The 26418-nt window shown below is 31.7% G+C and overlaps 1 protein-coding gene across 1 annotated transcript in view; it reads left to right on the top strand.

Moving 5' to 3' along the window:
- LOC143255931 (uncharacterized) overlaps positions 1 to 26418 on the top strand; it is a 41006-nt gene that overhangs the window by 14192 nt on the left and 396 nt on the right. The window contains exons 3-7 of the mRNA XM_076512367.1: positions 7195 to 7440; positions 9447 to 9482; positions 16081 to 16213; positions 19041 to 19313; positions 25492 to 25643. Of these exons, the coding sequence (XP_076368482.1) occupies positions 7195 to 7440; positions 9447 to 9482; positions 16081 to 16213; positions 19041 to 19313; positions 25492 to 25643 (840 nt within the window). The remainder of the gene's footprint in view (positions 1 to 7194; positions 7441 to 9446; positions 9483 to 16080; positions 16214 to 19040; positions 19314 to 25491; positions 25644 to 26418) is intronic.

Raw genomic sequence — 26418 nt, 5'->3', positions numbered from 1 at the left:
TTTTTGCCATTTGCAACTGTCTCTCATGTATACTTCCAAACTTTGCTCTTTACCACAACATCCTACTTTGGGTTGCATTTTCCATCCTCAGTGGGCCACACTTTTCTATAATAGAAAATCTGCCATTGTTTCTTTTAGCCTTCGTATTTGGGCATAATCAGAAAACTTGGATATATCTTCGAATAGCATAGCAGTATCAATAGTTTGGCCTTTTCCACCATGGCTAATTACTATCCCCAATTGTGACCTGTTTTTGAGTTGTCTGAGAAAGGCCGGTACTCTAGATTGGAAATATCGCTTTTTATTTGCTGAACATCTTCCAAACAATCTATCATTCCCATATATACGGATGGTTCAAAATCAGGTAACTTTGTAGGTTCTGCCATGTTTTGTTACAGTTTGGTTGTAGCACACAGAATCCCCCCTACAGTTTTTGTGTTCACTGTCAAATTGTATGCCATTTCTCTTGCCCTGAATCATATTGAAACTATGCAATATAGTAATTGTACGATCTATACTGATTCACTTAGCTGTCTATTGGCCCTGACATCATTCCATGTTAGTTACCACCTTATTCTTATCAATATCCAAAACAAACTGGCCCATCTCTCTCTATTGTCTATCTCTGTCCAGTTTTTGGAGACCAGGTCATGTTGGTATTCATGGGAGTGAGCTAGCTGACAGAGCAGCAAAGTCCATCTGCTCTGGCTCTATCATCACCATCCCTGTTTCATATATGAACTATGGTCCAGTTATCAAAACCCAACTATACACCAGTTGGCAGTCAACCTGGAGTGAGCAACAATATAATCAGCTTTTTCAAATCAAGCCTTCTTTAGCTCTTTGGCCAATCTTGTTTCTGTAAAGATCAAAAGGAGGAAGTTGTTTTGGCTCAGCTATGCATTGGTCACAGTTTTTTAACTTACCACTTCCTTTCATCTGGTACTGATGCACCAATGTGTGGTCTGTGTGACACTCAGGTCACAATCGTACATATTATCATGCTGTCGTTACAACCAAGAACAACGACGCAGTTTTAAACATATTTTTAAGGTAGGTTTGCCTTTGACATTAGCCAATGTCATAGGTGATACTGCCCACCTCACTCATGCTTTTACATTTTTAAGAGCCATTGGTCTTTTTTTAACTTAATTTAAGGTTTTTATTGGGTTGCATACCATTTTAGCATGATTTCTTTTACACATTTTAATTTTTATTTTGACTTGAACCCAGGACTGGAAAGGCCAACTTCAGGTAACTAACAGCAAGTTTGAACTTAATGTTTCAGTCTTCCTGGCAGATCTCAATTTTACACATTTTACATATTTTTACCTTCATTTCCATATACCATTATAGTGTACTACATCTTGTTTGGCACAGATAGCCTAGTAGCTTTGTGCCAGAAAACATGAAATACCGACCTACCTAAAAATCCAGGTACACTAAATCTACACCCTTAACTGTATATATGTACTAACGTTTTCAAAAAATGTCAAATGATTTGTAAGACGATTTTTCCTTAGGGTCATTCCATGTCAAATCATCCAGATTTTGGAAAATTTTCCGGGTGACCCTCTCAGAATGCCTTGAAAAAATTCACATGCTCATCTATCCATCTAATGATAATTGCTAAAGGGTAGATCAATATCTCTAATAGTTTCTGACTTATAGCCCTGTAAATTTAATTATTTGTTTTCTATTTTTGGCAAATTCATTTTCGGACAACTTTGGCTGCTTAAAGCTGCAAGAGTAATGATGGTAGAAGGCTGAAATTTGCTACACTGACTGAATTAATCTCGCAGAATTCAAAAATGGTCTCAAACCAAGTTTATCTCTCTTAGGATTTGCATAGTGAGGCTGTACAATCACCTGAAAACCCAAAATTGTAAAAAAAAACATTGGTTTATTTAATAAGCCATAGCACTAAGACTTAATATGATACAAAGCTGAATGTTTTTTGCAAATTTCCTATAACATGTCAGTTGATAAATCAGCAACTGTTGTAATTAAAAGTCTATTAAATCTCCTGTAAAAAAAATTTAGTTGCATGCAACTTTTTATGATTTAGCTAAAAATAGTTCTAGTTCAGGCCACAGTTTGACCATGTCACCAGTTATTCAACCTTTTCAGATTTTTACCATATATTCTTACATCTCTGAATATGATCTACAAAAATATCAAGATGGTGTTCAACCTACTTTGAGTTATAATTTTTTAAAGTATCCTCTGACCATAAGTTTTTACTTGAAAAAAAAACTTCAGGTGTGCTACTGTGTTCAAATATATATATACAATTTTGAAAAAAATTATGAATCCTATTGAAATATTCTAATCAGTCTTTACCATATATTCTTACATCTCTGAACATGACACAGTAGCTATTCATGCTTTCATTACCACAGTACTAAGTTATGTTAAACAGAAATATCCAAACACAGAAAAGATAATTTATTTCAGTGATGGTGCAGCTTTGCAATTCAAGAATTTTAAAAATCTTGTCAGCAGATAGCTCGATGTGACTTTGCTATAAGAAAATACACACAAAGATCTTGCAAATCCTTGCTACCATTTTGAAGATCATCAGTTGTCTGCTGAATGGTATTTTTTTGCCACCAGTCATGGGAAAAGTCCATGTGATAGAGTTGGGGGTACGGTGAAGAGGCTGGTGGCTCGTGCAAGCCTTCAGTTGCCTCTAAATAATCAAATTTTAAGTGTCTCTGATATCTATCATTGGGCAAAGATAGATTCTCAATCGAGAATCAGTCCTGCAGAATTGTGTAAAGTTTGATCTACTTGAGTGCTTTGAAAAATGCAAAACTGTGTCAGGTATTAGGTCACATTATAGCTTTATTTCCCACTCTACCAACAAATTGTATATGAGAAGGCTATCAGAGGATGATGTGTACACAGTTGTAACTGTTGGTAGTAGCAGTGAAAGTGATGCTGCAGCAGCTCAAATAGGGTCAAATGATAGCAATGACAATTATCAGCCAGGGAAATATGTTGCATGCATATATGATCATGAATGGTATGTGAAAAACATAAAAGATAACTCAGATGAACATTCCAATGTGTTGGTGTCATTTATGAAGAAATCAAGAAACAAACTGTTTTCATGGCCTGCAAGGTCATGTAAAGATGAAAGCTGGATTCCTTTCCAACATATTCTTTGTCTGATAAGTGCACCTACCATGCAAGGCAGTAGTGCTCGCCACTATGTTCTAAGTCAGAGTTATCTCAACATAATCAAACTCGAAATTCAGAAATTTATCCAAGGTGTCTGAACAAAGCAATGTTTATTTGATGTTGTTAAGGCTAATTTATTGCCAAAGCAGTTTTTGAAACATTTCATTGTCATGATTATTGCAGTTTGGTGTGACTATAATCTTTCTCAGTTATCCCCTGTTGTAGCACTGTACTTTTTGTGTCTGATTTACCTTTGTATTTATTATATTATGAATCATAAACTCAGCCATATCTGCATAACTGTAATGCATACACAATATATTTGCATTGCAATGTGATCTAACTAGTTATGCCAATAAACTTGTTCAGAAATGAATTACTTTCTTGTTTCTTACAACTTCATTATTTAACATTGTGAAAGGCTGGTTAGAATATTTCAGTGGGATTCACAACATTCTGACAGGTATTTTTCGAAAATTGTATGGATATAATTGCACACAGTAACACACCTGAACTGAATTTTGTTTTAAATAAAAATGTATGGTCAGAGGATACTTTAAAAATTTATAACTCAAAAAGTAGGATGAGCACCATCTTGAATTTTTTTGCAGATCATACTCAGAGATTAGAATATATGGTAAAAATCTGAAAAGGTTGAATAACTGGTGACATGGTCAAACTGTGGCCTGAAGTAGGGCTATTTTTAGCTAAATCATAAAAAGTTGCATGCAGCTAAATGTTTTTACAGGAGATCTAACAGACTTAATTACAACAGTTGCAGATTTATCAACTGATATGTTATAGGAAATTTGAAAAAAAAATTCAGCTTTGTATCATATTAAGTCTTAGAGCTATGGCTTATTAAGTAAACCAATGTTTTTTACAATTTTTGGGTTTTCAGGTGATTTTACAGCCTCACTGTGCAAATCCTAAGAGAGAGAAGCATAGTTTGAGACCATTTTTGGAGCCTGTGGGATTAATTCAGTCAGTGTAGCAAATGTCAGCCTTCTACCACCATTACTCTTGCAGCTTTAAGCAGCCATGTTGCCAGAAAATGAATTTGCCAAAAATAAAAACAAATTAATTAAATTTTACAGGGCTGTACATCAGAAACTATTAGAGATATTGATCTAATCTTTGGCAATTTTTCATTTATATGGATAGATTAGCACATGTGAATTTTTTCAAGGCATTCTGTGGGGTCACCTGCAGCCCCTGGATGATTTGACATGGAATGACCCATTAGTGAAGTCGTGTTAAGTATCCAGTAAAATTCTAAATTTTGTCAAATTATTTTGGAAATCATCTTTTAATAGACTTTGCAAAACTTTTCCCACAAGTGATATAAGACTAATGGGTCTATAATTATTGGGACAATGTTTATCACCTCTCTTTAAAAGAGTAACATTAGCTAACTTCCATCCTATGCACTATTCAAGGACTGACAAAAATAGTAGTAAGTGGCTGACGTATCCAATCTTCAATCTCCTTCAAAACCCTTGGGGAAATACTATCTAGCTCCAGAGCATTATCATTGTAATTTAATTTTAACTTCACATAATGCTTTATCTATTTCTGAAACACTAATACAGCAGCCTCAGAGAATATTTATTTAGTGACATAGTTTTTTTTAAAAACATAAGGTACATTATAATTATTCATACTTATAAGTAATATGATGCATCACTTCAACCCACCCATACTGAAATTCTTAGGTATAAAATGACTTTTCTTTTAATAATATCTAAAAATATTCCAAATTTATGTGAATTTTCTCAGATTAAGATGAAAATCAAAAAAGAGGAAAAAAATCCAGTTAAAGTTAAAATAACAAGAGTATACAAAATGCAAACAAAAACCAATACACCAATTCAAGAAAAACGCTTGATAAGCCAGACACTAACTCAAAAGGAAAAAAGGCACACTTAATGGAAATGCTCAGCCAAAAAAAAAAATGTTATTGAGGGTAAATATTCTAAACGTTATGTTCCTTAGAAATGAAATAACAATTTCCACAATTTAGGTTTTAAGCATTTTGATTTCTATTTTCCACAATTAAATCAGTGTAATATAAATTATTTTTAAAGTATTATTAGTTTTATTAATTATCAAGTTAGTTATTGTTCATGTATGTCTAAAAATATTTTTACTTGGTTAAATATTATTAACTAACTAATTTCAGACATTAATGAATTTTCATTAGTTCCTAAATATCCTTAGGGAGAAGTAAAGTTTTGTGTATATTGTTGTCATGATTTCCAAGGAAATCAGTGATAGCGCATGAGGAAATAGTTTTGTATGTTTTGTAACAATGATGTTTATCTTTAAATTAGTAGAAGTAATGAAAATGATAACATTTTAAAATTATTCTTTTAAAGAAAAATCTTTTAAAACTAAAGTAATAATTTATTAACTTGGTAACGTGTCAAGCAAGTCCTTGTTTTTCCATTCAAAAACAAGCCTGTTGATTAATGACAGTTATAGGAATGCTTTGAAATGAAACCATGTATGAAAACAATGTAACATCAGAAAGAAGAATTAAACAGTGTAGTAAAAATATTTAAATAAACCTGATCATTAAAAAGATGTATAAAAAATATCAAATATAGAACAACTTTACATGACAAATAAAGAAGTATATTTAAAAAAATTATAAAAAGCTAAATTGCTGGTAATACAGAAAGGACTTAAACAACCCAATTTAAAAGGTACTTTTTTTATTGTTGCTCTTTTATTGGAAAAGGAGGGGGCATGATGTAAGGAAAGCACATTGTGCATTGTGACCAAAGCTAAATAGGAAAAAACTGGTCATATGCTTGGTGGTTTTATACAAGAACACTTGTGTAGCATCTCGATTAAAGATCAAGACAAACCTGTAGTTCAGTACTTTGACACAGCTGATCATTCTCTTGAACACTTTAAAAGTACCTGCCTTACATCATGCCCCTTCCAATACCAATAACAGAACTATAGTTGAAAAAGAAATTTTCAAATTGGTTAAGCCCTTTGGGTATTAACAAATGGTTCAGTTTTTATAAAAAATTTTAATACCCTTATTTTATTACCTTAAAATGTTTCAGTTATTTCTTTCTTTGCTATGTAAAGTTGTTTTATACTTCTAATAATTTTAATACAGTTTTTTTAATCATCAGCTTTATTATAATGTTTAATTTTCACAGTTTTATATTGCATTACATTTTGTTTTTGTGTATTTTTTCATTTCAAAATGTTTCTGTAATTGTGATTAACCAAGAATTTTCTTGAAACATTGCCAAATTAGTACAGAATATGAATTTAGGGTTAACCTAAATCTTCTAAGTTGGTTAAACCTCATCAGGTATAATTAGGATTATGACCAAAAATGTTAACAGTGAGAGTACCCAATTGATTTATCAATACATTCTGATCATTGTAAATATTAACAGTATATTAAATTAGCTATACTTTCCAATGATTAATATCTAGTTCTGGCCTATATAAATAGCTTGCTTTGATTAGAAGTTAAGTATTAAAACATGTATTTCTCTGATTATTAGTTTAAAAACTTTTCTTTTTCCTCAGTATCTTTTAAAGAAATTTTTCCAAAGGAATGCTGAAAAGGAACTTATTAATGACTAGAGATAATATTTAAGTCTGGTTTAATTGATAAGAGAGCATTTTACTATAATTTTTATTTCGTTTTATTCTGACAAATGTTTTAAAGTTTTCATTTTGAAAAGCGTGAAGTATAGTTCTTTTATGGTATATTGGGAGAATGGATGTTAGTGGCTAGGGAGAAATTGATAACCTTGTTTACTTCTGGCAGCTTATTAATTAAATGAATATATGTAAACAATAAGGAAGTCAAATACTTTGTTATTTTTACTATGATAGTGTGACCTATGATGAGGTTTGGAAAGAATGGTGTCAGTTTGTATTTAAAGAAGTATTTTACACAGTTAAAAATACTACATACAAATAATATAGATCTAGATTTAAATAAAATATATTGTTTACCTTTCTTTGAAGACAAAGATGAAGAAAATGTAGATGATAGAATGGGAAAGGCAGCTAAAGGCAAGAAACTTACCAAAAAAGAGTCTCCAGCTGGGAGGAAATGTGAGGAAAAGGGTGAAAATGTAATCCAAAAGAAAAAAAACAAAATAGAAATTCCTAAAGAGAAGGTTTCAACCATTGATTCAAATCAAAAAGGAATTAAGAGAAAAAGACAAGATGATATAGAGAGTTCAAGTGTTAGAAAAGCAAACACCTTAGGTATGTCTGACTTGGCATTATATTTTTCAATTAAGTTGTTCTTTAGACAATATTGTAGTGAGGTGTGAAGCAACATTTTCCAAGAAATGTTTTAATTTTACTCATCATAGAGGTTATTTTTCAGCTATCCTAGGCTAATGTAATTTCTTTATGAAAAATATAAATTGTTTAGAGATTGTATAACTTTGTTGAGGATAAGTCTTGCTTTATATTGTTGTAATATTAGGAGCTTGTTAAGTGCCTAAGATATCACAGAATTGTTCCCATATAGTAATTTATGACTTTTTCAATGAGGTCAGTGTAACTTAAACATTGGTGCCTTTCACCTTTTATTATGATGATTAACAATACCAGACTTACAAATCACATTTGCTATAAATGATGAAACTAGTCATTATGATGTAAAACACTAGTAACAGCAATGATTTGATGCAGTTTAATTATCAGTTGTAACATAATCAGACTTGGCAGTAAAGGTTTTACTGATTTAAGTGATATCTTTCTAGAAAATCTAAAAAAATTGATATTTGTTCTATAGCAATCCATAAACTTTGTGTTTTATAGGTAATAATCCTATAATAGACATTAAAGCATATGATACACACATCTGAGGTTAAGAAACTATAGTACTTGTCATATAAGCAGAACTTGAGAAAAACTTCTGAATAACCTACTCACAAAAAAAAAGACAGCTACCTTCTTTCATGCATTTATATGATATGATTCTTTGTGAACCTAACAATGATCGAAGAAGGTCGAAACATTGTTCGCTCTTCTACGTAAAATATTTTCTCAACCCAAATGAGCCATTTTTTCATATATTTTGCTATGATTCTGTTGATACTGATTTTTTATTTTTTTTTTTTTGTCTACATACATTTGTGCAACTTACCTTCTCATTTTGAAAGTGTGCAGGAAATGTGTCTCAATTAAAGGCCTGATATAGTGTCACAAAACTGTTAAAAACTTCCTTTAAGGTTACAAAAACATTCAAGGATACCTTTTACCATTGTACCCTGTTCTGGAAAGGATTAACATTTACTTTGAAGGTGAATTCTACAAGCACTTTTTTCTGTATCTTGTAGAATTATATACGGTCCATGGGAATTGTTAACACCAGTCATTTCAAGTTAGCCCACTTGTGTACAATTCCAGAATCAAATTGATTTGGATTTCCTTTATGATATGTTGATATTTATGGGAAATTAAAATTATCTATTATTTTTTAATTGATATTTCATTATATATTACAAATATTACTTTATATACAAAAAGAATACCTTTTTCAATGAAAAATTCACTAATATTTCTCAAACAGTAGACTGTTTATATTAACACCATTGGAACCCTGGTATTCATGATTTGGCAAGTTCTGATTATAAATGTCTTGATATTCCATGAGAAAAGTTTTGGGTCAGAAACCTTTATTCTGAGGTGATAACATCACATGCTTACAAGTTTGTCACCTTTATATTCAGACTTAACTGATCATTTAGTCTTACCTTACAATTCTGTTTTCATTTATTGGACTTTAATATCAGGACCATGTGGGGTTCAGATCTCTGTTAGGTCTACTCTTGATAAATATAGGCCTGTTGTAACTATGTTGATGTCCTGTATTAACTTTTTTTTTTATCCTGTTAAGTTCAAATAAGTCCCAGTGAACCTTCTAAAATAAAAGACATTCTTAAGCCTAAAACTTTTTGAAGTAAATTCATACAAGTATATTTAAAAACACCTAAAATTAATGTTCAAAATACTTAAAAAATATTTTAAAAAATTTCAGTGCTTAATTTGTAATGAGGTATATTGGTCAGCCTAGTTTGTCTATGGCATTGACAGACCCCCAGTTTATTCATAATCAAATTTTCTTTTCATCATACAATTTTATGTTCAAACAAATATATTTCATTGCAAGTTATTGCTGCAAATTATCTATTCTTGTGTATGTAGTAGTAAGAAAATAGTATTTAACTTTTTATTATTATTATTATTACTATTTTCAGATGATGAACTCAGAGCAATAACAGAGAAAAGAATAAGTAAGTAATTCAAACGTAGTTGTTTTTCTAATTGTGACAGCAATGTTGTATAAAGACTGAACAGCACGAATTTAAACAACAAAACAATCTTAAAAGGCAATCATTGCAACAAATTGCTCAGAAGGAAGTTTGAAGGCTTATGATACTAAAAACTGGGTTTCTATACCAGTGTTAGGCGGAGCACAGATAGCTCATTGTGTAGTTTTTTGTTTAATGACAGACAAACACTATGAATTCTTTTTTTTGCTTTCCTTTTTCCTGTCCTAGTGATACAAAATTGAACAATACATGAGAAAAAGAAATTGTGAAGGTTTAAAACTGACAAATGAATGTACTTAATTTTTTTTTATTGTGCTCTCAGTGCCTTAATGTTGCATTTCTACTCATACCAATAAGTGTAATAGTATTTACTATTCATACATTTAGTTAACAAAATCACAGTAAAGAAAAAGGAAAATGTTTTAGTAATAGTTAGTGGTATATGAAACAGCCTTTGTTCAATACTAGTTTGATCTACTACACTCCTGGTAACACACACTTTTGGATTGACACAAGAATAGTTATACTACAGTCAGAGATTAGTAGAAGACTACTTGGGAATGTGTATGTTATTTTTACAAACACGTATTTGTATTTTTTCAAATTAAAATAGTATTTCAAACTCTAGCTATTTGTTTAGAATTAGCACTTAAGTTTTCTTCAATTCGTGTTCATACAGATTGTATGTGTGTAACATTTTTTTGTTGATACAATAAACCTTTGTTGGTCCTAATACCAAAATTCTGGCTGATTTTTCATGGCTACAGGATTCAGTAATGCATACATGACTTGGTAGAAGTCAATCGGGTCAGGAAATATTATAATTACTAACCATAAAACACCTGCACTTGCAGTGGGTTTCAGTTTATGACATTTGTTTCTAAGGGCAATCTTCACAGTAGAGATGTATGTGTAAACTCTAACAGACATCTACAGACACACTGAATGACGGTACTTCAAAATAATGACGTATAAATATATGCATAATTAAAACACGATGTTTGACAAAAAAAGGCAGTAGATATACTGAGTATTTTGTATTCTCTAAGTAAGTCATTAGTTCGAACAAAATTATTTCTGTGAAAAATTGACATAATATTCTACTTCCCTATAATTCAGAAGAATTAATTTATTAATAGTACATTCATATTAATAGGATTTTTCCATATACATCAGTATAATTCTTATATGTTAGACTTGTCCATGATTTCAATGGCTTGGAAACTTTGCTCATATGACAGAAAGGATTTTTTTTTCTAAACCTAAATTGACAGTAATTATCAAAATGTGCTCTAAAAGTTCTAACACCAAGTAGTGTGTATATATGCTCATTTGACATTCAGATTTTCTGTGTTGTTGTTTTGTTTTGTTTTTTATCCACATTAGTGAAGATCAAAGTAATTTCTGTTTATCACTGTTAACATATCTGTACATTACAGCCCTAGTCTATGATCTATTTATATTACCGTATTTCTCTGCATCGAAGACACACACCCATTTTGATTAGCTAAATTTTGAAAAATAAGGTAAACCTAAGAATAAGGTCTCAGCACTTTCACCAATCTTACCAAGATGTTTTGTGCATTGTTTAGTGACTTACAGTACGTAAATCCTTTTGCCCATTTCTCGTTTTTTGGGAACTATATGTTTATCATATCTACAATTGAAAGTGTGTACCTTATATTACCACTATAATATCTGTATTATTATCAGTAATAACGTTATTCTAAGCCTGAGGAGTTAAAATGAGTGCCAGTATTACAGCATCATATGTACAGTGGCATGTTCTTTATTTATTTGTTATTTAACACTAAGTGGGTGTGGGTGTTTTCTTATAGCAAAGCCACATCTGGCTATTTGTTGAGGTCATCAAGGGGAATTGAACCCCTGATTTTAGCGTTGTAAATACAAAAACATACCACTGTACTAACAAGGGGCTATTAACACTAAGTAACTTGTACGTTTCATTCTGGGTCATATAGAGGGGCTTGGATTACTGTCTAGTATCAAGATGCTTCCTCTAGGTTTAGGTTTAGGCCTATGAGCAACATAACCGTTGGCATGGAAGATGCAAGGTAAATGTTTTAGGCTTATTCTGGGGGAAAAAATAGTGTCTTTGAAGCTAGGAAATATTGTATGTTAGTTTTGACTCCAGTTACATGTAGAGAAGGTTGTATCAGTTTTTAGTAACTCTCCTGAGTTAGTGTTTTGTATAACCTGACAAAATAAATTCAGATACTTCAGTAACACAACAGCGACTTAAAAATATTGTAGGCTTGTATTTTGTATAACTTGTATATGAATTAAATTTGTCACTCGTCATTAATGTAGTGGTGTTTGTACATGTCCTTTATTATTAAAAATTATTAACAGTTATTTTCTATATAATAATTTATTTGTAACTGGAAATCAAACTAAGTAAAAAAAAAATTGGGAACTGTGTAGTTAACTGTTATGTAATCTTCATGCTACCTATTTTGAAAACATTTTCTAAATCTGTATTTTATATCACATAAAAGGCTATGTAATGTACTGAATCAGAAACAGTGCCCCCTTTGATTTTTGGAAAAGATCCCCTAATTCTATATATGACATGTAAAAAAAACCAATCAAAAGCTCATGATGTCCTGCAAGTGGTCTTCCCAGCCATTTCAAACATAATGGCATAATTTCTTTCTTTTGAGACAAACTTTTGTGCTGATAAGTTGAGTCTTTTAGCCTCTTTGATTTTTCTTTTTTCTGTACTATTGATATAGCAATTTATTATTTTTTGGTTATCCAAATGTGTCTATACAAAATGTCTTAAGGCTTAACAGCCTACAACAAGCAGTGATGGAGTACAAAGATTATAACTAGAAGATATAACTGATTCTCAGAATGTCTCATTTGGATATTAACACTTACTAATAAAGAAGAGAACAATGTTTCAGATTAACCTGAAGATAACCTAGGAAGGTCAAAACATTGTGTTAATAACCCATACCAGCCATTTTGAGAATCAACTATATCTTCTATTTCAAGTGGGTTTCTTGTCATCAAGATTATAATTGCTTTATCTCTTTATTTTCTGTTCTATATTTTAGGAAAAATAAGTTTAAAATCTTATTTGTAAATAATAATAATAATGTATATACACATATAATGTATTATAACTGAAAAGTGATTGTATTTTACAAAATACTAATCCACTAAAACACAGTCAAGACAAGTCGCATTGTAAAGACTAAAGGTCAGTTTTATATTTTTGGATACGAGGTCTGTTAAAAAAAAATACACGGACTGACGTCATAAAACAAAATGTACTTTATTTAGAAGTTACAGGTCTGGGACCCCTTCAAAGTACTCTCCTCCCCAACGCACACACTTATCCCAACGGTGTTTCCACTTGTTGAAACAGTCCTGGTACGCTTCTTTTGTAATGTCCTCCAGCTCCTTCGTCGCATTTGCCTTAATCTCGGAAATCGTCTCAAATCTTCTTCCTTTCAAGGGTCTTTTGAGTTTGGGGAACAAGAAAAAAATCACAAGGAGCAAGGACAGGTGAGTAGGGGGGTGGGGAAGAACAGTGATCGAGTGTTTGGCCAAAAACTCACGAGTTCTGTGGGTTGAATATTGCAGCAACGCGGTGCATCTTCAATTTTTCAGTCAAAATCTCATAACAAGATCCAACTGATATCCCACACTCTTCAGCAAGCTCCTAGACAGTCAGACGTCGATTTGCCCGCACCAGGGTGTTGATTTTGTCGACGTGTGGGTCGTCAGTTGACGTGGAAGAATGTCCAGGACACTCATCATCTTCAATACACTGTCGACCATCCTTAAAACGTTTATGCCACTTGAAACATACCGTACGCTTCATAGCAACATCACCATAAGCCGTGTTAAGCATAGCAAAAGTTTCAGTCGCAGATATTCCAAGTTTAACACAATTTCACAGCAAGTCATTGCTCCTTTAGGTCATTCATTCTGAAATCTGCCAAACGAAAAAATCGCACTTCACTCAAAACCGCATAGCTAATACACAAATAAAGATATCTGCAATCGGAAATGGCGTCGTAATCAGCTGATCTGTGCAAACCTAGCGACACCAAGCGGATTCCCCTGAAACCAACTGGAGCCACGTAATTCAAACAGTCCGCATATTTTTTGAACAGCCCTCGTATGATAACATGAATGCTCATGCACTACATCATTGTAACTTCTATCTTAGCCAGCAATGGCGAAAAGGTCAGTACAAGAAAAAATTTATATATATAAATGTAAATGCTTTGATGCCTAAGCTATATACACTAAGTATTTGAATTTTGAGTTACATGTACTCATGCTAGAAAAAATAATTTATGTTCCTATTTTTTTATGATGGTTACAGGATAAGTCAAATCTATTAAACATTTATGGAGATTCTGATTTGATAGTAAAAATAACATAAAAATAGAAAGTTTTTTTTTTTAACATTTGACAGCTATCACAAGATTATACAAATTGCACTTGTGAAATTTGAAAAATTTCTTATGCACAAAAGTATTTTTAATTTTAAAATAAAAATTACTCTGCATGTTGCCTATTCAACATTCAGAAAAAAATAATTACTAGAAAGATCTTTAATTAAAATACTTTACAGTTTAATTTAAAAACCTGATATTTTGTGCAAGAAACCTTGTAATATTTACTAATAACCTGTAAAATGTTGTAAATATGTGTACAATATCAAAAATCATAGTATAATTACTCTCATGCATACATTTCTGGTTACGAGCTGGGTGATTTCACCCAACCCATGATTAAGGGTTAATTAAAGAGTACTTATTTTATGCAATAGTAAACTAACATACTGTGTTTGTTTGAAACTGATTTGATTGATATTAATGTGCACATATTGGTTGAATAAGTAGAGTAGTATACTTGTTCCAAATTGACTTAACTGATAAGATTTCTTCATTTATTTTTGAGAATCTTTTCTAAATTTTAATTGAAATTGTATTTGTTCAATTTATCAGCATGTTGATGCAAACATTAAAGCATTGTCCACTTTTTTGGTACAAAATAATATGATATAACACTTCAAAGTAAAGTAAATATAAACTGTTTGTATGTGGGTTGATTTAGGCATATGTTTACTTTATCAAGAAAGCAAGTACCTCCTGAAATTGGCGAACCTTTATTTTATTTATATATATCAACCAGTACAATTTGGGCATACTAATTATCATATTAAATATGGATGAAAAGTATGAATGTATGACTTATATTTAAAAAAACAACATGATTTTGTCAATTATTTATTCATTAAAAGTCAAAATGTACTATTATTTCTAATATTTTTCTATTGGGCTTCAAATGTTTTTAGCTTATTTTAACATAACTTAGCATGTGGGGACAACAAAGTACCTGTTGGTCCATCTCAGCTGTCCAGTCTTCTAAACTAAACTGAGTTTTTAAAAAAATCTTAAAGCTAGCCCTTATCATTCATATAGTTATCAAGTTTTGTATTAAACTCAAATGTACTGACTCCATAACATCCATTCCAGAGGCTAACCACCATCTTAGAAAAATTAACTTTTAACTAATTTTAGATATATATTTTCCAGAAGAATGCCATAGCAAAGTCATTAACTTAATTCCTTAAACATAATCCACTTCTATTGAAACAACCAGTAGCATTTCTTGTAACAGCTCTTTCCAGTAGAATCTTTATTTGAAATTTCTCTAAGTTGCCAGTAAAGAAACAAAAAACACCTAATAACATCAGATTGACCAAAGCAAAACTTACTATAGAATACAAGATGGAACTCTCAATAATTACAAACTCAAACAAATCAGAATATCATGGTGATTATATTTTAAGATTTCTCAGACACAAAATCTAAAGGCTTCATTACTTAAGCAAGTGTACTGTCTTCTTCAAAGACTTGTTTTATAACCAAGACTAATGGCTTTGCACTGTATAAGGAAAGATAAATGTGCAGCAATTACTCACATAATTCATAAAAATATGTTAATTAGTATATAATTTTCACATAACATTTGTATTTCAAACTAAACAACAGTAATGTTTTGCATATGCTTCATTATGTGTGTGATTGGAACATTTCAATAGCCTGAACAAGATTGTGGTAAGGCCTGGCATGGCCAGGTGTGTTAAGGTGTTTGACTTGTAATCTGAGGGTTGTGGGTTCGAATCCCAGTCATACCAAACATGCACGCCCTTTCAGTCATGGGGGAGTTGTAATTACACAGTCAATCCCACTATTCATTGGTAAAAGAGTAGCCCAAGAGTTGGCAGTGGGTGGTGATGACTAGCTGCCTTCCCTCTAGTTTTACATTGCTAAATTAGGGATGGCTAGCACAGATAGCTTTGCAAGAAATTAAAAAACAAACAAACAAGATTGTGGTCCAATACTACTTTATAATGGAACTGGTTGGTAGTGCGGTTTGTTTTCTATCCTGCAACATTTTGTTCATGTTAGATCTCTTAAAAAAAAAAAGTAATTCCTGCATTACTTAATATTTTTATGACAGTAGTTTTCTTTCTTTAAACTTTTAATTTTTAATACATTTTCAGAAAAAAGAGATTCTCGGACTTTGTTTATCAGAATGCTACCAGAAGATGTAACAGTTGCAGAGATAAAAGCTCTCTCCCCAGACATTGTGACTTGTCGAATTCCTATCAAAAAGAAGAGAAAGAATAAAAATGTGTAAGTGTGTTTATTAGTGGTGTATTATTATTATTTTTCTGGGGTTTTCTGCAATTTTATCAGAAAATTTGACCCAAAAGTCATTTTAGTTTTTTTTTACTGCCTCTTATTGCTCTCTTAACATATATAAAGATTAGTTGTAACAGTGATAAGTTACCTCATTACCTAAGTTGGATATTGCTTTTTTAATGCCTTAGCTACAGAACATGCCATATGGTGCAATTGTAAACTGCCAAGCAACTGCAGAACACACCATACAGTGCACTTTATTTTCTTTCAAGCAACAGCCTGCAGAACACACCCAATTGATCACTAAATTTTGATTGGTTGATAATTTATTTCCACTGATATGATTGGCATGTTGAAATATACCCAATAGCTACAGTATTGCATCAGTTGATTATCGATTGTTGAGTGTGTGCATTTTCAAATTCCTTTGTTTACTGATTCTGGCCATGGCAAAGAGATATTCAAATGATGGTGAAATTTCTAAGTTATTGGAAGATGTGGATGTTAGTGATGAATGAAACTTTCATTTTTCTGATTCAGATAGTGATATTGATATGGAAAAAATATTAGATTCAGTAAGTGACTCTGAATGACTTGTGTAGTAGTGTTAGTAAATCCATTCACATTTACAAGTAATGCTGATTCCAAAAGTAGTGAAGTTTTAGTGAATGATGACATTGTACAACTTATTTATAAAGAGACAAATAAATATGGTACCAAGTTTATTTATGATACTAGAAACAGCATGTTTGGAATAAGAAAATGGAATAGGCATCCTGATTGGAAAGACAGCTTTATAGAGGAAATTAGACTGTTTGAGGGCATTCTGCTTTTGATGAGAATTGTACAAAAACCAACTTAGGAATCTTATTTTTCCAGAAGCTCCATAATAAATACTCCAGTATTTTATGAAGTGATGAAAAAAAGATAGATTTTTGTTGATCCTGAGATTTTTGCATTTTTCAGAAAGTACTGACTTAAGCAACAAGTTATTTAAAATAGAAAAACTGCTAAAACTATATGAAGGAAGCTTTCAAGATGTCTACATCCCTTCTCGTGACATCTCTGTTGATAAAAGCCTTTTACTGTAGAAAGGAAGATTGAGTTGGAAGATGCGTATTCCTCTCAAACGAGCAAGATTTAGTGTAGAATCTTTCCTACTTTGTGAAACCAAACCAGGCTATATATATAACTTTATAATGCATAAGATAAAGGAACACAAATTCCTATAAATCTACCTGATATAGATCTAACAAAAGAGAGTCATGACATGAAAATAGTCCTGTCACTCATGGAACATATATTGGATAAAAGCTACTTCTTGGACATAGATAATTATTATTTCCAGCTTATTTTTATTTGATTATTTGGGTTCACATTGAACTCATGTCATAGGCACAATTTGAAAAAGCAGGGACTTCCAAAAGAAGTGATTTCTTCACATCTAAAGAAATGTGAAACATCAATCAGGTATCGAAATACATTGATGCTTATTAAATGGAAAGATTAAAAAGATATTTTTATGATGAGTATTGTTCATGATGTGACAATAGAAACAATAATTGGAAGAGGTGATGTATAGAAGCAAAAGCCAAAGATATGCATAGACTACAAAAATAATGTCAGGAGTGTATACAATGGATCAGTTCTTGTCAGCTACAAACATTGCAAGAGCTCACCTCAAGAAATATTATAAGAAAATGTATCTACAATTTTTGGAAATTTGTGTGCAGAATTTTCATGTGATTCACAAGAAACTTGGCAGTAGTCTTACTCTACTACAATTCAAATTGAAATAGATAACAGCTTTATTTGCAAAGTATGGTAACAGTACTGACAAACACCATACTGCTGGTAGGCCATCAAATATTCCAAACCCAAGTCATCAAACTGGCCATCATTTTTGAGAAGAATCTCCTATGAGGATGACCAGACATGAAAGAAGACAATGTATTGTTTGTACAGCAAAAAAGAACTGTGGTTTACTCTTTGTGCAAGCAATACAAACTTTATCTTTGCCCTACAATACGTTTTGAAGATTACCACACAAAATCGACATTGGCCTAAAATCGTGAGTAAATTACTGATTACTTTATAAAAATTACATGCAAGTTTCTAATATATATACACACTAACATATTACATAATACAATCAAAATATATAAAAATAAATTATAAAATTCTGGGGAAAAATTCTGCACTGTGCTGTTGTTTTTAACAGTAAAAAAAAACCTTCTCAGCTAAAGGGTTAAATCATAATTGAAAAAACAAAACTTGTATGTTATACATTGTCCAAATCAATTTAATGTGTGTTTTGTCAATTGACAACAGCTTCATCTATAGCACATTCAATAAAAATTATTTCTTGTGGTCATCCTGTAAAGTTGTCATAATGTATATGTTAAAAACAAATTTGGAAGTGGTTATGAAATGGGTTTATTATTTATAACTTAGAATCTTTGTGTTTAAACATTGAATTGCAAAGTTATTCATCTTTAGATACTGATATTATAAAATTGTTGAAGCATTAATGTTTGTTAAGATCTCTAACTCCTTTAAAATATATTATATATATCTGAAAAGCAAAAATAACAAATAACAAAATTGGTCTCACATTGAAATAAAATCAAGATGAATAACATTTTTATGTGTATATATAACGTGAACTGATCTTAGATTTGTTATGTTGTTTGTATTCCCTCATATTATTGGAGAACATTATCTTACCTAGAAACAACTTGATCTTACCTATAATTCAGAATATAAAATAAATCCTAAACCTAAATTTATGTGTGTTTATTCCATTTTTCATCTTCAGGTATGCATTTGTGGAGTTTAATAGTGAAGAAAAAGCAGAAGAGAATTTTGAGAAATTAAAAGAGAGAAGAGTTCAAGGAAAGCAAATATTTGTTGACTGCACTGGGGAAAAAAGCTTAACGCATAAACCCTCTCATCAAAACTGGGATGTAGACAGAAAAGTTTTGTTTATTACCAATATAAGTCCAAGTACGACATTAGAAGATTTGGGTGAAATTTACACACGTTCTTCAGAAATTAAATTTCATAAACCTACAAAAGATGGTCATATCAGGTAAGTGTATTTTAATTATTATATTAATTTGTAGTAACAGAACTGGGCAGTTAGCAAAACCTGATAATCACTTATTTGTTAGTCTTGTTAAATTATCACATTTAACTAATGGATTTTTACACGTGATGGCAAAAAGCGTCCTCTGTTCTCCAATGAGATGACAAAAAACATAATCAGTAATGTCGAGAAAACCCACTTGTAGAGAAATATATATGTAAAAACGGCTCATTTGGGTTGAGAAAATATTTCACGTAGAGGAGTGAACAACGTTTCGACCTTCTTCGGTCATCGTCAAGTTCACAAAGAAAGAGGTAACTGACCGGAAGCTGACCACAAGGTTGAAAGGGATTCCGACACTCAGTTACACAATCAATCTTGGTGAAAGAGTAGCCCAGTGATGGGTGATGATGACTAGCTGCCTTTCTAGTCTCACACTGTGAGATTAGGAATGGTTAGTACAGACAGCACTCGTGTAGCTTTGCGCAAAATTCAGAAACAACAATTTTCTTGCAAACTGCCAATCCTGCTTGTCAAATAAAATTAAACAAAATAATGTAAGGAGCCTTTACTTTAAATTTGACTTTTTAATTTGCTTATAAACGCATCATCAACTAAAGAGTGCAGATAAATTTGTTCCAAGCTACAGTAAATATCAAAATTTCGCAGAATTATCTTATGATTTCTCTTATAAAAGGCCCTCTATATGGCAGGACCTGCATAACGTGAAGGGAAAACTATCTTTCACCTACCTCATCTATCAACAAGTAGGATTAGAACCTGAGTAAGGCAGTAAAAATGGTTTTGATTAAATATTAATTTGTTTAAATATTAATAAATTCTCAGACATTTTGTTGCAGTAAGTATTGATTAAATATATTCTGTTCTATTTTTTGCCATCATTATTCCAGAGGTTGCTATTCGAAAGAACAACTGACTGTACTTTTGGTTGCATTTGCTGATGGGAAAACTAGGAAAACCATAGGTAAAAGTGAAAATCCATGCTTTTAAAAAATTTAAGGAAGAATCAACTTCCTGTGGAATGGAAAGCAAATAATAAAGTGTGGATAACAAGTTCTATATTCGAGGAATTTCTGAACAAATTAAACAAAAGAATGAAAAAAGGAAATAAAAATATTCTACTTTTCCTAGATAATGCAACTTATCACCCAAAAGTACAACTTTCAAATGTTCATTTAGTCTTTCTACCTCCATGTACAACATCAGTTTTACAGTCACTAGATAATGGAATTATACAGTGTATAAAATTGAAATACAAAAAATTGATGCTTCAGCATGTTATTGTAAACGTGGATGATTGTAAGAGAGCATCTGAAATGACCATGAAAACTGACATGTTAGATGCAGTTGCATTTTTATGTCATTCAATCAAATGCATAAAAGATGAATGTGTAATAAAGTGCTTTCTAAACTATGGATTTATTCTTGATAATGGCAGAGATTGTGGAGAGGTTGTTTGTTATGATGATTTTAGTGAAATTCAAACTGATTGAGAAGATTGATGCAGATGATTCTGTGAATGCAGAAAGTTTTTTGTGAACTATGACAAGAATGTTTTAACAGAAACTGATGAGATTGATTTAAAATCTATAATAGAATCGCGAGATGGTAACAGTGTGAGAGATTCAGAACATGAACAAAATGGAAAAGATAGTGAGGAAATAGAAATTCCTGCTTCATCTCAAGTGTTAAGTTATATTAATGCTATCAAATTGTCTGCAAAAGTGAAGGGGGGGAAATGAACTTCATGAAAAGACCGTAGAATTGGTGTTCTCTTTTAACCACATGAGAAAGTTCACTAAGAAATGAATCTGTTGAAATTGGACACTTTCTCAAATAAATTTGATTAAGAATTTTTTACTTGTGTATATTTTGAATAACTATTTTTGTTTTTATTCTAATAAATATATCTCAAACAGTATAGTAACTTTATTCACAAGCGTCTTAGTTCCCTTAAGTCAAACAAGTATAACGTTCCGCTCAAAAAGTATATATAATTAAGGAAATGCATGTTCACTGTCTAAGTCTGAAATTTTTCTCAGTCCCATGCAATTCAGCCTTAGACAGGTTTTACTGTATGATGATTGGAGGAGTTGAACAAAATATGTCTCAAGAATGTGAGAGGTTTGCATTTATCCTTTTTTCTATAGCTTTTGTTTTTAATTGGTCAGACACACTGAATGCCATATATAGGAGTGAAAACAATACAGAAAGGAGAAAATGGAGGCAAGATAATTTGACACAAAAAAAGTAAACTTGTGTAAATATTTACTTATGAAGCTAATAAATTAAAACTTAGATAATATAAAACTGAATTATAAACTGTGTTTTGATGTCACGTTTATTGATGTACATTGACAATAATAACGTAATTTTGAATGTCATAGTTAGAAAAAAAAGAACATTCACTCACTAGTGTGCACAGGGTTACTTGTAAATTTGATTATTAGATAGTTATTATAATAATAAATAAACAATAGTAACTGATTATTTCATGATACTTATCAATACTCTTAGGTAGTTTATTACATTTATTAACCCTACGAGTGTAAGTATATCACAGTGTGTTAGTCCTTTACAGGGTTTCATCCAAAATCTTATTATCAATGCTTGTTAATAACCGTATCATCAAATCATAATTTGTAATTCAAATTTTAAAAATACATAAGTTTCAATTTCTGGACTTTAGAAAAAAGTGTGAATCGTGTGTCACTTCTCTGCTCTGATTTGCTCAATTTAAATTTTCTTTATGCCTCTATATGATACGAGTTTAGCAGAAGTTTATATTCCAAAATGTAAGTTCATAGCCTTTAAACATGCTTTACTGAGATATGAACAACAAAATCAGACTGTATGCTACTTACAGTTGTATTAGAACTTGTCTTTCAAAAATGTCAGTCAGTTCTCTGACACTTACTATTGGATTATTTATAATAGATAAAAAGAAAATAGTGTTTTAAAGATTTTGTTAAAGGTTAATTTGTTTAGGAAAATATTTGACCTGATCAGCTAATTGAATTTTTTTAACCCATTTATGGCTCTCTTATAAAGCAAGTTAAGTTAAAGTACTTTTGGGGCATTCTATTTTTGTATGTGAAAATATTTTGTTTTAAATTGTATATTTGAAATAAAGTAATATTGTAGAACAAAATTGTTTTAAAAAGTAGGCTTTCAATACTTCACTATTCTCATGTCAAAAAGCCTAGTTTATTTACTATTTCAACAAAGCTGTTTGGCTGTCATAAATGGCTCTTGGAATACCATAAGAAGATCCACATGCATGAGAATTAAATGAACCCAAATTTTAAACGTCTATTAGCTACGAGCTGAAAGAGAAAATAACGTGTAATTGTCTGTTACAGAATGAGATCATTAAAGATATTGAATATTGCTTATATAGCTTAGTTCTGTAGAACAGTAAAGTAGATTTTTTTTCATGATACACTTTCATATGCACTTAGGCCTAGCTTCCGTTTTCTCTAGATACTCAAAAAATCTAACCCTAAAATGATAAAAGTTAGATTACATCAGATTGTTTGTTATATCAGGTCATCCCATAAGTAATGCCCAAAAATTTAATACAGAAAGTTCATCAATATTTCTGTCTTTGTAGAGGGCATTAATGACTAAAATATGTAGTAGGACGTGTGTAACAATATTCAGATAAATAAAAGAAACTAACCTATCTCCACTTTTTCAAATTATTAATCAAATAAACCCTTGTGAATATGGTTGTGTCTGAGGAGCACATTAGGCATATAATACTTTGAGTTTAAAAGGTGATAGTGCAGCAGAAACTGCACAAAATATTTAAGGTGTATATGGTGCAGAGTCTCTCAAAGAAAGAAAACATCGATGGTGGTTTCAAAACTTCAGATCAGGTGACTACAGCTTAAATGATGTGCCACATTCAAGTCATCCTGTTGAGTTTAATGATGACTTGCTGCTGGCTGCACTTGATGACAATTATGTTGTAACAATTGAACTAGCACAGAAGCTTAATTCAACCCATTCAACAGTTCACCTGCATCTTCAACAGCTTGGAAAGGTGTCAAAACTTGGAAAATAGGTCCACCATGATTAGACACAAGCTAACCTTAGAGCAAGAGTGGACATTTGCACTTCTCTGTACTCTCATGAACGTAAGTCACCTATTTTGAACAGGTTAGTGACTGGAGCTGAAAAATGGATATTTTATGAAAATGTGAAACACTGCAAAAAATGACTCAGTGCACGTAAACTGGCTAAAGCAGGGCCTAAAATGGACCTCCCCCCAAGGAAAGTTTTATTAAGCATTTGGTGGGATATTGTTGGTGTTATCCACTTTGAGTTGTTGCACTCAATGCAATGATCACATCAGACTTCTATTGTCATCTGTTAGAGTGCTTGAATGCTGCACTGAAAGAAAAAAGGCCTGCTTTGATCAGTTGTAAAGGTGTTGTGTTAGACCAGGATAATACACTGCCCCATCCAGTAAGGACCACATCCACAAAGATTAAAGAACTAGACTGAAAAAACTTCCACATCCTCCTTATTTTCTAGACCTTGCCCCATCTGATGATCTTCTTTTCCAAAGTTTGCAGAACTACAGAGATGCCAACCATTACGATTTTGGTGTATACATTATGACTATACACTCATACAGATAAATATTATGACTTGTTGCAACTCCCAAATTATTATATATCATATAGGCCTATACAATAAAGTGATAAATTGTTTTCCCAGGGTTTGAAAGGGGTGAGAAGAAAATTTCTAGTGAGATACAAATAAATTTTGATAGTAAGTAAAAGACATAGTCCAAATGGCTACTTGTGATAATCATGTTTGTGCTTGAAATAATAAAAAAATATTTGTATCTCTGACGTCTACCAATAGTTTGAGTGTGGTGCTTCTCCATACTGGGTATGTGGGGAATCCATGGTTACGTCATCAGTGCTTGTCAGCCAATCAGCGCTCACGTAGATGGGTATTTCTCATTTTCTAAGCAGTATAGAAACACCAATGCAATTGTTCACAAGATGGGAAAAAAAGAGGCCTCCTTCACCAGATTGTCTTGTATCTGGCAAATCTAAAAGGACCAAAACTGTGAATTAAAAATTTAGGAAAGAGTATAGTGCAAAATATCCAATCATTGCATCAAAAATCAGTGATAGTATTGCGTTTTGTACAGTTTGTCACATCGATTTTTCTGTGGTGCATGGTGGGATAAACGATTGTTCCAGACATACAAAATTGGCATCTCACCAACAAAAGGCTGAAGCGAAGACAAAAGCGATGCAGATAATGACATTTATGAATAAGAATTCAAAATATGAAACCATAAATGCAGAAGTGATGTTCATGCAATTCGTCATTGCTCATAATGTACCACTAGTTGTAGCTGATGATGCAGGACATATATTCAGAAAAATGTTCCCAGAGTCTGATATAACAAAAAAATATGGCTGTGCTAGAACCAAACCTACAGCCACTGTAAAAATGTTGGGTTGTGAAATGGCAAAATGATTTCAAGCATACTTACTAACAGTGTTTACAGTTTAGCCACAGATGAATCCACAGACATGGATGACTCAAATCTGTATCCAGTGGTTGTACGATATCTGTACATGCTCTGTCTACAATCATTATGCTGAGTCATTTGAAATAGTTGGCATCTCTCGAACTATCTTGATGGAAAAGAGCTTGGAACATATGAAGATGTTAAAACTGCTCTCTCTACATTTATTTCCTCCAAACCCCAAGAATTTTATAGAAGTGGCATTCTGAAACTTGTGAATCGTTGGCAGGAAGTAATTAATAATGATGGAACATACAATATTGATTAAATAATATTAAAACCATTTGAAATCTTTTCTCTTTTTCTGAACCTAACATTGAACATCACTTAAGGGGTGACCTGAATCACAGTTTTGCTGTTTTAAAGGAACTACATTTACTTTCATGCATTATCAGAATAAACATTACCTTAGTAGTGTAGTTATAAAGTTTTCATTTTGTTAAAAATCACTTCTATGTTTAGCAAAATGGAGCTTGTAAAAGTAAATTATTAGTCCATAGTGCAGTTATGAGCAGCAGTTGAGGGGTCTGAAAAGTCATTAATATTGGTACATTATATCACATGGACATAAAAAGTAATGGTGTTTTTCTCTTTTCATAGGGAAGCATATGTGAAGTTTGAAACTGAAGAGGCAGCAACAGAAGCATTTAAAAAAAGTGAGAACCTGAAGTTGAAAGGGAATATTCTTCTAGTGCTTTTTGCCCATTTTAATAACCATACCAACCAATCAAAATCAAGAAAAAGAAAAAAGTGTATGTAGGCGTTTTCTGAACTGTTCTAGTTTTAGTGTAGGTTACTGAAATAAATGTGGTGTAGGTTTATTGTTATTGCTGCATTCTTTTCCTGTGTCATAGTTTTGATGGTCCTAAAATTTGGTCACAATCTAGATATTAAGTTAACACTTTCATAACTTAAGACAATATTATTAATATTTTTCTACTTTTGTTTTGTTATTGTTACAATTTTTTTACTGTTACAAAGTAACATGCAGGAGACATTAAAAGAATAGTTATGAGTTGCAGCTTGTACCAATAGGTCCAAAGACATGGAAAACATTAGTAAGTGTTTATGACACTAAATGAATATTTAGTAAAGTCAAAATTAAACTGAATTATTGTATTTTTAAACTTAACACTATGTAAGTTACTTTTCTGCTGTGAACATCTACAAGTATCTGTGTACCATTCATTTTAAAATTGATATCTTCCCCCCCTAACTTACACCAAGAAGTAGTTAAGTAGTTACAACCAGTAAAGGATTTTGGGAGCATAAGAGCAGAAAGATAGGGGCTTTTGAGCCCTTCCAGCCAACCTTTGTACACATCATTGCTATTGCAGATATATGCAAGTTTGGTAGATTTTGAGTGCAAGTTCTATTGTCCTTTGTTGAATAACTCCAACCTAATGAATCATTTGTTACCAACCATGAAGCTCAGTAGAGCAGCTTTTAATCCAAAATCAACTGTAATCGAACTACCAATGTTATGTTTTTTTAAAAATGAATTATAAGTTAGGATTTTGTGGGATT

This window comes from Tachypleus tridentatus, chromosome 7, assembly GCF_004210375.1.
Source record: "Tachypleus tridentatus isolate NWPU-2018 chromosome 7, ASM421037v1, whole genome shotgun sequence".
In the NCBI taxonomy this organism is placed as follows: Eukaryota; Metazoa; Arthropoda; class Merostomata; order Xiphosura; family Limulidae; genus Tachypleus; species Tachypleus tridentatus.
This window is presented reverse-complemented; position numbering and strand designations above follow the sequence as displayed.